This window comes from Sciurus vulgaris, assembly GCF_902686455.1.
Source record: "Sciurus vulgaris genome assembly, chromosome: X".
NCBI classification, from domain to species: Eukaryota; Metazoa; Chordata; class Mammalia; order Rodentia; family Sciuridae; genus Sciurus; species Sciurus vulgaris.
Genome location: NC_136471.1, coordinates 64,154,797 through 64,170,354, shown reverse-complemented (window position 1 = coordinate 64,170,354; position 15,558 = coordinate 64,154,797). Strand labels below are relative to the sequence as shown.

Genomic DNA, 15,558 nt, shown 5'->3' with positions numbered 1-15,558 from the left:
CAAGAATCAAATCTATATTTCTCCAGAACTCTTAGGATGCAAGTCCAAGGTAAAGTTGTTTGAGAAAAACATTGTGATTGAGAATAGTTTTAACATTCACATAACCCAGAAGCTTCCAAGAAGTTTAAGATTAATGGAGGAGGGACTCATGGAATAGTATGAAATATTTATTCTCCTGAATATCTGTCAGGGTGTATCTTTCTTCATACTAGGTTCCATATGTTTGCAATGTCATAGTGTTGGTTAAAAACACAAGAATTGACTTTTTAAATAATGGACATTTTATAGCTAAAAAGTGGCAGACCCAGGACTGGTATCCCCCTTACCAATTATCCTGATAAATTGTTTCTGTCAAATATGCACTGTATAATTATTGAGATCAGTTATGTTAGATGATACAGCTAAGAAAGCATGTCCTATATAGAAGAAATCAGAGAAAGTTTGTTTTCAATCTAATCAGGGTTATTAAAGAGGTGGGAAAGAAGATGAAAATATGCCACTGAAAGTTGGATTGGGATGGTGAATAACGTGGAGAAAAAGTCAGTGAAGTGATTTCTCTAAAACAGGAAGCAGAAAGAGGCTGTTAATAGAGAACATAAGAGAACAAATGACTAACTAGACCTTAAAACTCAGTGTCTGGTTAATTATCTCACAGAACTCTTTTATCTCTATATTAAGTAACAAGAGTTAAAAAGACATGCTATATTCAGCCTACAATTCCAGGTTTATCTAAGATTGAATATTTTATCTACCACTTGCATTAAAAAAAATTGAAGCTATGCCAGAAAGAAAGCAGTTTCCCATTTTTATTGCATACCTGGAGAGGTACATTCCATGACGTCTTTGACTTCAGTATCAATGATACCCTTCTATGATATAGTAGTTATGACTAAACATTTTCTGGGATTAGAAGACTATATTTAGCATTGGATCAAATTGAGTAAATTATTTCTGTGGAGGCAAAACCATTTGAGAAGTATACCAATTTTTGAGCAGTAGGTTGCTTGTGAAATGAAACAGTGCATATTGTGAATGACATAACTAGTTGAATCCTAACACTATTTTTATCCTGTAGGTGTAGCCACACTCGAAGGACCAATGTATGCTGTAGGTGGTCATGATGGATGGAGTTACCTAAATACTGTAGAAAGATGGGATCCTGAGGGACGCCAGTGGAATTATGTGGCCAGTATGTCTACTCCTAGAAGCACAGTTGGTGTTGTTGCATTAAACAACAAGTAAGTCCAGACATACATTGTCTTTGTTCCCAGGTCATGTGGTACAGAACTTCACAAACATGATCCATCAATTAATAAGCATTCCAAGTAATAAGGATATGTTTGTTATTAATTATAAAAACATTTGTTGTAACTCTCCATTCATTAAAATGAAAGTACTTGTCTAAAATAGATATGTGATAAAATATTCTGTAGACCCTTGCTACTCAGAGTGTGGTCCTGGGACAAGCAACATCAGCATTCATTGAGGTCTATTTAGAAGTGCTGAGTCCTATCCCAAACAAAGACTTCCTGCGTCAGAATGTATTTAATCAAAATCCTCAGTAGAGGTGTATGCACATAAATCTGAGACTCACTCTTGTGGCAACCACATTTAATTTTACCCTTAAGCTACTGCTTTTTATATTAATATTTACTTTTTAAAAAATATTTTTAGTTGTAGATGGACACAATACCTTTATTTTATTTATTTATTTTTATGTGGTGCTGAGAATCAAACCCAGTGCCTCACAGGTGCCAGGCAAATGCTCTACCCCTGAGCTACAACTCCAGCCCTAATATGTACTTTTTTTTTTTTTAATCAAAATTTTGTCTGCCTGTGTTTGAAGAAGGTGAGTTTTTTTGTTTTTGTTGTTGTTGTTTGGTTTGGTTTTTGGTTTCTTGGTTCTACAATTGCTCTCCTGAGTGTTCAGGGTTCCCAACTGTAGAATCTCACCTAGTCTCACTCATCCTCAATATTTGCCTCTTCTTGATTACTGCCCTACGAGAGCAAACCAATACTAAAACTGTTGATGTTAAAGGTTTTCAAGTGTTTGGATTGTTACCAGATAGGTATAGGCTTTTTGAGATGGGGCATTTGGAGACAATGATAAACATATAGAAGGGGCTTGCATGGTAAGAATGTCAGACAATAGGGTGAATCAGTGGCAGGAGACAGCCTTGTCTGTCTGTAGTGACTATGCATAAAGCCAATACCTTATCATATGAATGATTTCAATAGAAATTTCAACACAAATTAATTTTTAAATATTGCACAGGAAGACATAGGAAATTTTTATAGATAAGAGGAGATTCCTATTTACAATGGTCACATCTTAAATTACATCTCAAATATCTCTGGTCTTACCCAAATGATGTCAGGTGATTCAGTAATCTGATCTTCTACAGAGAACAGGTTGAAATCATTAACTTTGACTCATTTAATTTTGCTTCAATGAGTTGCTATTGTTCACAATCATCGTGAAGGGTATTTATAGACATATAAACAGTTCAATAACTGTTTATTATCTTAATTATTATAAGATTAAATTTATATTAGATTAAAAACACTGCCCATCAAAAGAATTGGCATTTTAAAGTTAATGGGAGAAATATCATAGTCTATTTCTTTTATAAGCAAGAAAAATTCAAGTTCCTGTGTTCTCTCATATCCCCTTGGTTAGTTATTAATTTAATTTCCTCTTAGTAGTAAATATTTTTATCCTAAATAAAGTGCTTCATGTCAGGGATTCTGATGCTAGGTGATTGAACCTAACTAAAATTGTAAGTTTGCTGAGGTTGGTCTTTGGAACCATTTTCCCAACATTTTTGGTATCTCCCTCCTTTTTCTGTTAATTTCCTGTGGGTTCATTTATCTTTTTGTTAAAGTTATTCTGATGAAAATCATGAAGGAAAAAGGAATGGGGTAGATAGACCTTAACAGTTGCCCCAGATAATTGTCCATTCACAAACTATGTTACAAAATAATTAGGGAGTACAATAGAAAATCAGAAATGTCAGAAAATTGAGTTGCTTTTTGTGAGGTTCTTTCACTTTCATTTCTATGCATGCATTTGTGTGTGTACACACACACACACACACACACACATATATATATATACACATTTGTATATGTGTGTGTACAATTATATTTCTTCCAGGTTATATGCTATTGGTGGCCGTGATGGAAGTTCCTGCCTCAAATCAATGGAATATTTTGACCCACACACTAACAAGTGGAGTCTCTGTGCTCCAATGTCTAAAAGACGTGGAGGTGTGGGAGTTGCAACATACAATGGATTCTTATATGTTGTAGGTGGTCATGATGCCCCTGCTTCTAACCATTGCTCCAGGCTTTCTGACTGTGTGGAACGGTAAATTGTTTCTATTTATTTTTGTATGCAATCATTTGGTTATTCATTGTTTCAGAAATGAGAAAGATTTTTAAAGTATGAAAAAGTAATCTTCCAAATAAGTGTTAATCTTTTCATTTGATTTGTTAATCTTTTCATTTGATTAATTCTTTCTAAAATTGTCTAATTACTCTTTTTATTTCCTTTTGGTACTGGGGATTGAACCCAGGGTGTTTAACTACTAAGTCATATCCCCAACCCTTTTTTTATATTTTATTTTAGAGACAGAGTCTCACTAAGTTGCTTAGGGCCTCACTAAATTGCTGAGGCTGGCTTTGAACTCATGATCCTCCTGCCTCAGCCTCCCGAGCTGCTGGGATTACAGGCATGTGCCACTGACCTTGGCTTCTACTTACTCTTACACTCAAACTATTTTGGAGAAATTCTCCTTACGTATTTTGTAGTCAACATAAAACTAAAAATATATCTTTCTGGTTGGTAATCACACAAAATAGAGACAAAAGTGATGAAAGAATAAGGAAACTTCATCCTAAGCTACATCAATCTATCCATTTACTAGAATCAAGTGAAATTAAGTTTATAGTTTCTAAAATTAATCCTCAAAAGGATAAAGACTTTAATTCCACAAAATATACAGGGAAAACTCCTATGGAAAGGTGTTAATAGTTTTCTGAATGAGGACTCTATTTCAATAAGTACATCCTTTCCCAAAGGTAAATTCTTTGAGTGGGAGACATTTATTGGGTGAATGGTGTAGTATGTTGTTTAAAAAAGTTGTACTTTCTACTTCTAAAAAGGTAGGTGGGACTTTCTGGTCTAGAAAAAGTCACAACTGAAACCAAGGAAGTAAAAGGAGAAAGCTTTATAAATGAGAGCAGACACTTGGGGTTGAAATATAATTTGAAAAGGCAATTTGCTCATATCAGATTGTCAAATGACCTAAAATAACAAAGTAGATATTTTGGGACTTGATCTTGTAGACAAAGGAACATTTAAATGTAAGGGAATTGGAGTATCATGAAGAAAGCAGTTTGGATGAAATTTATCCAATAATGGTATTAAAGGATGGACTACAGGAAGAAAAGACTTAAGGAAGAAGACTAATATTTTACTTCTGGGAAACATTAATATTGAATCATAGGTATTATATCTGATAGTTTCTCTCGGAGATTATCTGATCTGTGACAATTTAAAATATTCCCTCTGCCTTTTAAGGCTGAATAATTTTGTTTATATGTTCATCCATCATTAGGCAATTGGGATACTTCCAACTTTTGAATAGCGTGAATAAGGCTGCTATGAACATATGTATACAAATACCGGTTTAAATCCTTGATTTCAATTCTCATGAATATATGCCCAGAAGTAGACCTGCTGAATCATGTGGTACTTCTACTTTTAACTTTTTAAGGAACCACCACAATATTTTCCATAGTAGCTGCACCATTTTTTATTATCACCAAATAAGTAAAAAGGATCTGATTCATGAGTATTCTTGCCAACATTTTTGTTTTATGTTTATTTATTAACCAATGGCCATCCCAGTGGGTGTGAAGTACCATCTCATTGTGGTTGTGATACTGTTTTCCTAAGGATTATATGTTAAGCATCTTATCAGATGCTTTTAGACTTTTGGATATCTTTTTCAGACTAATGTCTATTTAAATCCTTTGCACATTTTAAAAATAAGGGTGTTTATTTTTTGTTATTCAGAGAAAAGAATTCTTTACATATTGTGGAAATTAATCTCTCATCTGATATGTGATTTTCAAATAATTTCTCCATTGTATTGGTTTCCTTTTCACCATGTTGACAATCTCACATGATGCAAAACATTTTTAATTTTGATGATATCCTATTTATCTATTTTTATTCTTTTAAACTATATTTGGTGCAATATCTAAGAATTATTGCCAAATCCAATATCAGTAAGATTTCATCTATGTTTACTTCTTAGAATATTATAGTTTTAGCTCTTACATTCAGGTCTTTGATCCATTTGAGCTAATTTTCATGTGCAGAGTAGAGACCCAACTTTATTTTTCATGTGCAGATATCCTGTTTTCCCATTTGCTGAAATGTCTCCCCTTCCTCATTGGATGGTCTTGGCACCTTTACCCAAAATTATTTGACTATGAAAGTGAGGATTTGTTTCTGGAGTCTCCAATCTGTTCAACTGGTCTTTTATGTATTTATAACAATACCACACTGTTTGCATCAGTGTAACTTTACAGTGAGTTTTGAAATCTTAATGTGTCTGACTTCCAGATTTGTTCTTTCAGTTATTATGAATCCCTTGGTATCCCATGTAGAGTTCTGATGCATTTTATATTTCTGCAAAAAAATGTCATTCAGGTTTTTTAAGGGACTGTAATTGATCTGTAGATAAAGTTGTTTAGTTTGGCATCTTAAACAATATTAACTCCTCTAATCCATAAACAAGAGGTATCTTGTCATTCATTAGTAATTTATTTGATTTACTATTTTCCAGTTCGGATGCCTTTAATTTCTTCTTTTTTGCCTTTAGTGCTTTGGCTATAATTCCAATTAATGTGTTCAATAGAACTATTGAAAGTGAACACACTTTCTTGTTCCTGATCACATAAGAAATTTATTTCATCATTAAATACAATACTAGCTATGGGTTTCCATATATAATCTGTATTATATTGAGGTAGATTTCTTTTACTTCTGTTTTTTTGAGTATTGTTATCATGAAAATGTGATTTATTTTGACCCATACTTTTTTCTATATCAGTTGAGATGATCATGTATTTATTTTCCTTTATTCTGTTAATGATGTGCATTATACTGGTAGTTTTTTGTGTATTAAAATATCCTGAAGTCCAGAAATAAATTCCACTTGATTACAGTTATAGTCATTTTGATAGGTTGAATAATTTGGTTTCCTAGTATCATGTTGAAAATTTTACATCAATATTCATTGTAAATATTATTGTGTAGTTTTCTTCCCTTGTAGGGTATTTTTGAAGCGTTTGAGGATTAATGTTAACTTCCTTTAAATTTTAGGAAAGCAATATAGTCCTAGAGATTTCTTTGTTGAAAAATATTTGATTACTGAGTCTCATTTTATGTTATAAATCTACTCACATTTTCTACTTCTTCATAGTGTAATCTCAGTGGGTTGTGTTTTTCTAGGAATTCACCCATTTCATCTAGTTTACTCAAATTGTTGGAGTAAAAACATTCATAGTAATTTCTTATAATTTATTTCCTCTGTAAGATTAGTATCAATGCCTCTTCTTTCACTTATTTCAGTGATTTGTTTTTCTCTATTTGCTTATCATAAAAACATTAAAATTTATAAACCTTTTTTATCATTTCAAAGAACCAACACTTGCCAAGTATGGTGGCATACATATACTCAGGAGGCAGAGGCAGGAGGATTTCAAGTTCAAGGCCAGCTTTAGCAAATTAGCAAGACACTGTCTCAAATTTAAAAAAAAATAAATAAAAAGGACTGAGGATGGATACTAGTGGTAACATGCCCCTGGGTTCTACCCCAGGGCCAAAATGAAAAATAATTTTAAAAAGAACCAACGTTTGGTTTCATTTATTAGTAATTTTCTTTATTTTCTCCATTGTCTTTATTATTCCCTTGCTTCTGTACTTTGGGATTAGTTTGCTCACCATTTCTAGTTTTTAAATGTAAAGTTTGTTGATTTGCAAAATTCATTTTTAATACAGCATTTTCATTTATAAATTTTCCACATAGCATTGTTTTCTCTGCCTCATACACGATTTGGTATATCATGTTTTCCTTTTCATTTCTATTAAAGTATTTTATAATTCTCCTTGTGATTACTTTTTTGCTTTTTGGTAGTAGGGATTGAACCCAGTAGTGCTTTACCACTGAGCCACATCTCCAGTCCTTTTTATTGTTTATTTTGAGACAGAGTCTCACTAAGTTGCTTAGGGCCTTGCTAAATTGCTGAAGCTGGTTTTAAACTTGCCATCTTCGTGCCATAATGTCCCAAGCTATAGGGATTACGGGTGTGCACCATCACACCTAGCTCTTGTGACTTGGTTTGACACACTGCTCAATGTATATTCTTTAATTCCACAGGTTTATGGATTTTTAAGTTTCATTTTTGCATTTCTAGTTTATTTTCTTTGTGATCAGCAAAGACTATCTTGGATGTTTTCAATGTTTTTGATTTATAAGTGCTTACTTTGTGGCATAAAATGTACTTTATACTGGATGATATTCACTAGTCACTTGAAAAAACATGTTCTGCTATTTTTGGGTGGATCAGGGAAGATAGATGATTAGATAGATAGATAGATAGATAGATAGATAGATAGATAGATAGATAGATAGATAGAGCGAGCTTCTGAGTCTACCAGCTTACTGACATCACTCTCTAATGATACTACATTGACAAGATAAAAAATTACAAAATGTCACATTGAGTTTTCTTTATATTTAAAGATGAGGCTTACGTCTGTGTTCATTGTTTATATCTAGCAGCACAGTACTGGAATTATTGTAGTTTTAATTATTGTAGTTTAATTATTGTATTATTGTAGGAAAAGACCTTTTAAGATGTAGTGCATCACTATCACTTTACAAATGTGAAAACTGAGGCCCTCTCCTGTTAAATAGCAGAAGGATTTTTTTTATACATGTGGAGTTTGTAAAAGTATGAAACCAGTCATATTTGACTTTCCATTTTGGTGTAAAATCAGATTCGTTATAGTGCATTAGGACATTTGAAGAATTAAACTTCAAGTCAATACTTTATTTTATTCATACAGAATTTCACCATATTTTAAATATTGTGTGTGTAGATAAAAGGAATCGTGGTTTCCTTTTTGAAATACCCAAAATATGTAGCAGATTGAGTTGTTAAAAGTACATTACTTGAAATAAGTGTAGATTCCACTGAAATTACAAATTACCTAGATAATTTATTGATGGCTTCTTTAGACATCAAAGAGTTAAATATATCCACAATTCACAATTTATGCCTGTTGGAAAATGTGTGTGCATACGTGTGTGTGTGTGTGTGTTTGTGTATCTCAAAAACATGTACTTCTCATACAATATATATGTATAGGTTTTATTTTAACTGTACCTAAGAATTGAGTTATACTCTTATGTAAAATATTTATGGATCTGTACCTAAGAACCATGTATCTATAGACTTTTTAAAAATATTTTTTTAGTTTTAGATGGACACAATAACTATATTTATTTTTATGTGGTGCTGAGAATCGAACTCAGTGCCTCACATGTTCTAGGCAAGTGCTCTATCACAGAAGCACAACTCCAACCCTTATAGCCTTTTTATGAGATACTTGATTGTGCACAACACTAAAACATCTATAATATAAACATAACATTAGTACAATATTACAGAAAACATTAATCCAAAGTACAAATGAATTCATGAAAATGATTGCTATTTTACAATTTTATGAGTGCTTAAAAACTATGTTGAAATGTGTATTAAGCAATATCCATATAATATTAACAACTTAGATTTGTGTTATTAATGATAAACATGCATAAACGTCTTGGATTGTTGTATGCGAATCTGTAAGGAATTCCTTCAGTGAGGTCTGGTTCACCATTCCTACATGTTTTTTACACTAAGTGTTAATGAATGCAGCCTCAATTAAAAATAACTGGTGTTTTGAAGATCCACTTAGCTAGAGCAAATACCTATGAGTATTCTGGTTGTGGGTCGTCTTATATCAGAATTCAAATTGATATACTACATGACACTCAATAAAATTTAATGGGTATTGAAGTTGTCTTAGTTACTTATTGTTTTCTAATAGTATTAAAATATTCTTGGATATGAGGTCAAATTCAGATGGAAGCTGAGATCAGATGATTTAGAAGATAATTAAAGCTGCAGGACATGGTAGTACACGTCTATAATCCCAGTGACTCCACAGGCTAGGCAGGAGGATCTCAAGTTCAAAGCCAGACTCAGTAAATTAGTGAAGTCCTAAGCAACTTGGAGAGACCCTGTCTCAAAACATAAAAAAATAAAAATAAAAAGGGTAGAGGATATAACTCAGTGGTTGAGCACTCCTGTCAGAATGGCAATTGTTAAGAATATAAGTAACAATAAATACTGGTGAGGATGTGGGGGAAAAGGTTCACTCGTACATTGCTGGTGGGACTGGAAATTGGTACAATCACTGTGGAAAGTAGTATGGAGATTCCTCAGAAAACTTGGAAAGGAACCACATTTGACCCAGTTATCCCACTCTTGTCTATACCCAAAGGACTTAAAAACAGCATACACAGTGACACAGCCACATCGATGTTTATAGCAGTTCAATTCACAGTAGCCAAGTTATGGAAACTACCTTGGTGTCCCTCAACAGATGAATGGATAAAGAGAATGTGGTGGATATATACACAATGGAATACTTCTCAACCATAAAGAAGAATGAAATTATGGCATTTGCTAGTAAATGTGTGGAATTGGAGAATATCATGCTAAGTGAAATCAGCCAATCCTCAATAACCAAAGGCCAAATATTCTTTCTGATTTGTGGATACTAACCCAAAACAGGGGAGGTTGGGGAGGGGGATAATAGAAATCCATTGGATTAGACAAAGTGAAACATAGGGAAGAGAGGGAGAGGGGAATAGGAAAGACAGAGGAATTAATTGATCATAATTTTCCTAGGCTTATATTTGAATACAGGACCAGGGTAACTCCACATCATGTACAATCACAAGAGTCTGATCCTAAATAGAATAAGTTATGCTCTATGTATGCATAATGTGCCCAAATACATTCTCTTGTCTACTAAAAAGAACAAATAAATAAAAATTAAATTTAAAACATATAAAGGTCTGGGGATCTAACTCAATGGTTGAGCAATCCCCTGAACCCCCAAAATATGGATAGATAGAGATTAAGAGAAAAATCAGAGGAAGCAATATGAATATATAAATACAATTACATTAGTAGGTGATAGAAGAAAATTTATTTCTTAAAATAAATTTTTCATTGGGCCTTTATAACTAGGTTAATATAAAATCAGAGAATTCCCATGTATAGTTTTATGAATTTTTGTAATTTTCCCCCTTTCAATCTCAATGTTGTATATATTTTAAACAGGCTTCAAAGTTTAAGAAGAAATTCCTAGAGAGTATTTTAATTAATATTACTTACTGAATTCTCTTTTACTCTGCACACTGAAAATGTTTGGAGATAGGAGTTAACTTAGACTAAAATGCAAACACACAAAAAGGCTCCTAGAGTCCTGTGTATTTGAATAAGTACCCTCCGAAGGGAAAAAAAGGTAAAATTATATTCATTCTAACTGTAAAGAATATTAAAAGCAAGGTACTACATTTTATTCAGCAAAACTAAAATTTAAAAAAAATTATTTTAAGGTTTACTTAGAAATGTGAACTCTCATGTAATCAGGCCTCTCAAGAATAATTTTCAAGAACATTAACATAGATATCTCCCCAACCAGAACGCTAAATGAGAGAGGGGACAATTTTTATATAATGCTAGGATTCCAACATGTGAATTTTCTTCAATGATAATCTGAGTACAGAGTAAATTCATGGTATGTAGGAAACACTTCTTTGGGTATTTAGGAAACACTTCTTTGATGTGCTTTGAGGGACCTCTGGTGGCTGAAGAGAATTCTGTCATGTATGTTTCCTTAACACTATTAGCCACCTTACACTTGATATTTATATTGTGTTTTTAATTTTGTGTTTTAGATAAACATACATTTTATTAATACCCATTATTTTACATTTTAACAATATTGAATTTTCTCTCTGAATTGTCTTCCTGAATCTCTTAAGATATGATCCAAAAAATGATTCATGGTCAACAGTGGCGCCTTTGAGTGTTCCTCGAGATGCTGTTGCTGTCTGTCCCCTTGGAGACAAACTGTATGTGGTTGGAGGATATGATGGACACACTTATTTGAACACTGTCGAGTCATATGATGCTCAGAAAAATGAATGGACAGAGGTACTCTCATAAAAATATTCAAATTTGTATGTTTCTATTTTAATGAATGATTTTAAAATGTATTTTTGGAATTGATTTTATTCTCTTTCTCTCTAGGACCTAACCAGACCTCTTAGTTAGATCGATAATGTGTGTTTTATCTATGTCTTACAGAACTTATAGTTGATTTAGAGAATTACTAGTCGATTTAGCTGATCATTACTAGGATCCAGCAGCACTAATATAAAAGAGAAAAAGTTATTCTCTTGATCAATCGAAGTATTACTTTCACAGATAGGAAGTGGATCAACTGGGAGTGGTGGTACATGCCTCTAATCCCAGTGGCTCTGGAGCCTGAGGCAGGAGGATCATAAGTTTGAAGCCAGCCTCAGCAATTCAGTGAGGCCCTTAGCAGCTTAGTAAGACTGTGTCTCTAAATAAGATATAAAAAAGAGCTAGGGATGTGGCTCAGTGGTTAAGCACCCCTGGGTTCAATGCCTGGTATCAGGGGAAAAAAAAAGAAAGTAAGGCAGTGAATGAGATGGAACAATTCAAGAGCTTCACTCTGGCTAACATTTTACATATGAATTATAAGTTGAGAAACAATGATCAATGTCTGCCTTGGTAAGACTAGGAGAAAAGTCTTCAATCTTCTCCTCATAGAGACTTCATAAATGGCAATACTCCTAACATCAGTCATTCAAGAAATTTAGTGCACAGCAAGAGACCAGAATTAAACCCCAACAAAGAGCCAAGGATTTAATAGAACAAATTCCAAGGATGCAAAAAAGAAAAATGAAAGGACACCTTGGAGATTGTGAAGGAAAATGTTATTCTTTAGACCATTATGGCAATGGTAGCCCTAGATTTATTCCAAAATATGTATTGATATTCTGTCAAGTAAATTATGGGTTGATAGAAAATTACATATGATTAACTCTACCATCAACTCAAACTGGCAAATCTTATATTAACTCAACTTCATCTTGCATTAAACTGACTTCATACTACATTGTATTTTGTTGTGTTCTAATTAAATATTTGTTAATATAATGACAACTGGTAATGGGTTATCATCTCTTTCCTCCAAAAATTTGATTCATTAAAAATTTCAGAGTCTCACACCCTACCATATAGGTAACTCTTTATTTTAGCAATACTTGGTAGCAATCAGAAAAAAAGAAGCAAACAATGTGTTAGGTCAAATACAATAATCAAAATGTTTGACTAAGCTTATGTAATTGACTTTTCCAAAGATTGTAGACAAGTAGCTATGAGAACCCTATTCTATTTCTGGTTGTCACTGTTACATTGTGTGATCATGCACAAAGGGAAAGAATTACCAGAGAGTATATTTACAAATATATATGACAATTATCATTCATAATTTTATTAAACCCTCAAAAACATTGAAGAGTTAGTATTATTTTCACCAACTTTTCAAGTATGAAAATTACCAGAGAGGTGAAACTTACCCCAAATCACTTAATCCTCAAACTCAGGTCTTTGCCATTCTAAAATCTATATTATTTCCACTATGCTACACTGTTATCTGGGCTACAGTTTCTCTTATCTTTCTCTAAGGTGAAGATTGGACCTAAATAATAAAGGACTTTTCTTAGTCCCAACGTTCTATGTTGTGCTAAAGACAGAGTTCAAACCTTATTTCTTTTCGTGTTTTTGTTTTAGGAGGTGCCTGTTAACATTGGAAGAGCTGGTGCATGTGTTGTGGTGGTGAAGCTACCATAAAGCTATCTTTATCAAATAGAATGAAAATGGATAACTGCAAGGAACAGAGTAGAAAGAAGGAAGAAGGAAGTAATATGTTTTTTTTCTATTAATAACCAAACTGAAAAATTGTTTTGTCATTTTAATATGTACTTAAAATTGCTCTCATTTGCCAAGCCAAAACAAGTTTTAAACATGAATTGTAGACAAAGTGAAGTATATGTTGTCATAGTTAATTATACAGAGAAAACCAACAGGCTAGGTTTAGCCTCATTAGTATATAATGGTAAAATACTTAATGAAAATTGATAGTGGTCAAAGTGTGAAGGTAATAAAAGCATTAATAATTTTCAAATTAAGAGGCTGACAAGTTAAAAACATTCTATTTTTAAAAAGGTACTCTATTATCTTAAATATAACAATATGCAAGAATATCTGAAACTTAAAATATAGAATATGATTTTTCAGCAAGACACTGTAGTCTTACTCAGACAATGCCCAAATAAGGAAATGATATCTCACATTTTTCAAGATAAAATCATTTCCTGTATCAAGTCTGAAAATGGTTCATTGTTATAATGTGTTATGCTGATCACAGTATGCCAAAATTTTCACAACCTTATTTATTTTTTTCAGTAACTATCTATGAGAAAACACATATAGATTTGATAGTTCTTAACATACTGTGGTATTAATTTAGTTACCAGTAAAATATTATTGTGGTGTTACATATATAATCTACATAGTAAAACAGTGAATATTTATCATATTGATACAAACCGTGACCTCAGCTTCAGTGTATCAGGGCCTCCCTTAGAAGAAAAGCGTTATTCTCAAACATTTATGTGAACTCTGTAAACACTTACTATTAAGTTAAACATGTTTCAAAATGAACAGTTTTAAGTGCATTAAATTTGAAAATATATTAACGCAATATTAACACATGGGAACACCAAAATGTTTCATATGCATAGTCCATTCTATAGCTACCTTCTTTGTTCCAACACATGCTTTTCTTTTAACATTATATTTATCGAATAGAAAAAGGATAAATGTACAATAAACACTTTTCAAATTAAAATAGAACAACCAAAATAGCTACTTGAGTAGTATTTTAGCTTTAAATTCTTATTTCCAATTATTACATTTAAATATAGAGCTATAAATAGAAGTAGTGGAAAAATCTCTTCATGAAAGTAACTTTTCAGGTAAATGTTCAATTTTAGAATTTCTGCAATAAGTTCTTTTAAAATGGCTTTGTATTTTAGATTATGATACCAGCAAATAAAAATCCAGAGAGATGCTTATAAAATGTACTACTACCTATTAATTTTTAAAATGAACAACATAATTTGTACAAAGATATTTGTACTTTGACAAGTTAAATTTAAATAAAACATATTTCCTCTGGTTATAAAGAGTGTGCCTTTAGAATATGTCAATATGTCCTAAATATTCTTTTGATGTTATATTGCCACAGTAGCTGAAATGTTTAAATAAAAAAGTAAAATTCCCTTCCTTTGTTTCTCACAATTGCCATTGTCTGTAATTCTAAATTGAGGGCTGCAGACTTTTCCAGTTCTAAAGGGGAAGATGGAGACATAAAGAAGCTAATTAAAGCACGCATGCAGTTGTGTTGGATCTTTTGAATTAACATTTTATCCAAAGCAATACAAAAGTAAAGTTAAACATTTATTCACAGGACACAATTTGTCCTATCAAGTTAAAAGAGGCCAGTGAATAAGGGACAGAACAAAAGACCTATTACAGCCTGGTTTGCTGATGCTCCAGAAACAGTTATGTGGCAATAACATGAAGACTGTGTTTAGAGTCATGCCTGGTTAAGCAAACAGAGATTGAATATCATCTTGATGGTCTAGTTGGGCCTGCCTCAGTTTAAGTATACAGTGACTTGTAGGAGACATACACGTTACCCAGGGCTACCACTAAACAGCTGCATTTGAAAGTCACCTTTGGGCCACTAAGGCCTAGGATGAGATTCTAAAATCTGAGTGATTTGAGCAAAAGGAATGGCGTGCTACAGAGGCCCAGAGCACTGAAAAATAACTGTACTTGCGTAAGTCAAGCATAATTGGTAAAAGGAGGAGGAATAGGGACAAGGTACTTGCTGCCATACCTTATTTGGTAGCTTAATCAAACAAATATAGGAAAGGGAGTTGCTAATTTATATATTCTTTCAACAAATATAAGGGTTGACACATTTAGAAAATATAATTAGAAAATATTGCTTCTTGATTTTTCTTTAATCATTATGACCATGTTTGGGATCCCCTGGATATCATCTGAACAACACCATTATTAATATCTCTATATTTCTACGGGGTATACAGGAACTTACAAATTCCTTATATATCACACAGCTGGGGCACTAAATTCTGTTCATACCTTGCCTAACTATGCCATCCATGAAGTAGACTCAGATATGACTGCTTCCTTGTTTTGATGTAGAGGGAACACTAAAAGGCAGTT

General features: G+C 32.7%; 1 protein-coding gene across 3 annotated transcripts in view; it reads left to right on the top strand.

Annotated features, from left to right (window-relative positions):
* Nucleotides 1-14,582, top strand: part of KLHL4 (kelch like family member 4) — a 168,248-nt gene extending 153,666 nt beyond the window's left edge. For 2 of the 3 annotated variants that reach the window (XM_079123026.1, XM_079123024.1), the window contains 4 exons: nt 1,076-1,238; nt 3,158-3,370; nt 11,190-11,361; nt 13,030-14,582. In XM_079123026.1, the coding sequence (XP_078979152.1) occupies nt 1,076-1,238; nt 3,158-3,370; nt 11,190-11,361; nt 13,030-13,089 (608 nt within the window). In that variant the 3' untranslated portion in view covers nt 13,090-14,582. The remainder of the gene's footprint in view (nt 1-1,075; nt 1,239-3,157; nt 3,371-11,189; nt 11,362-13,029) is intronic. The other variant, XM_079123025.1, reaches the window with a different exon arrangement.
* The last annotated feature ends 976 nt before the right edge of the window (nt 14,583-15,558 follow it).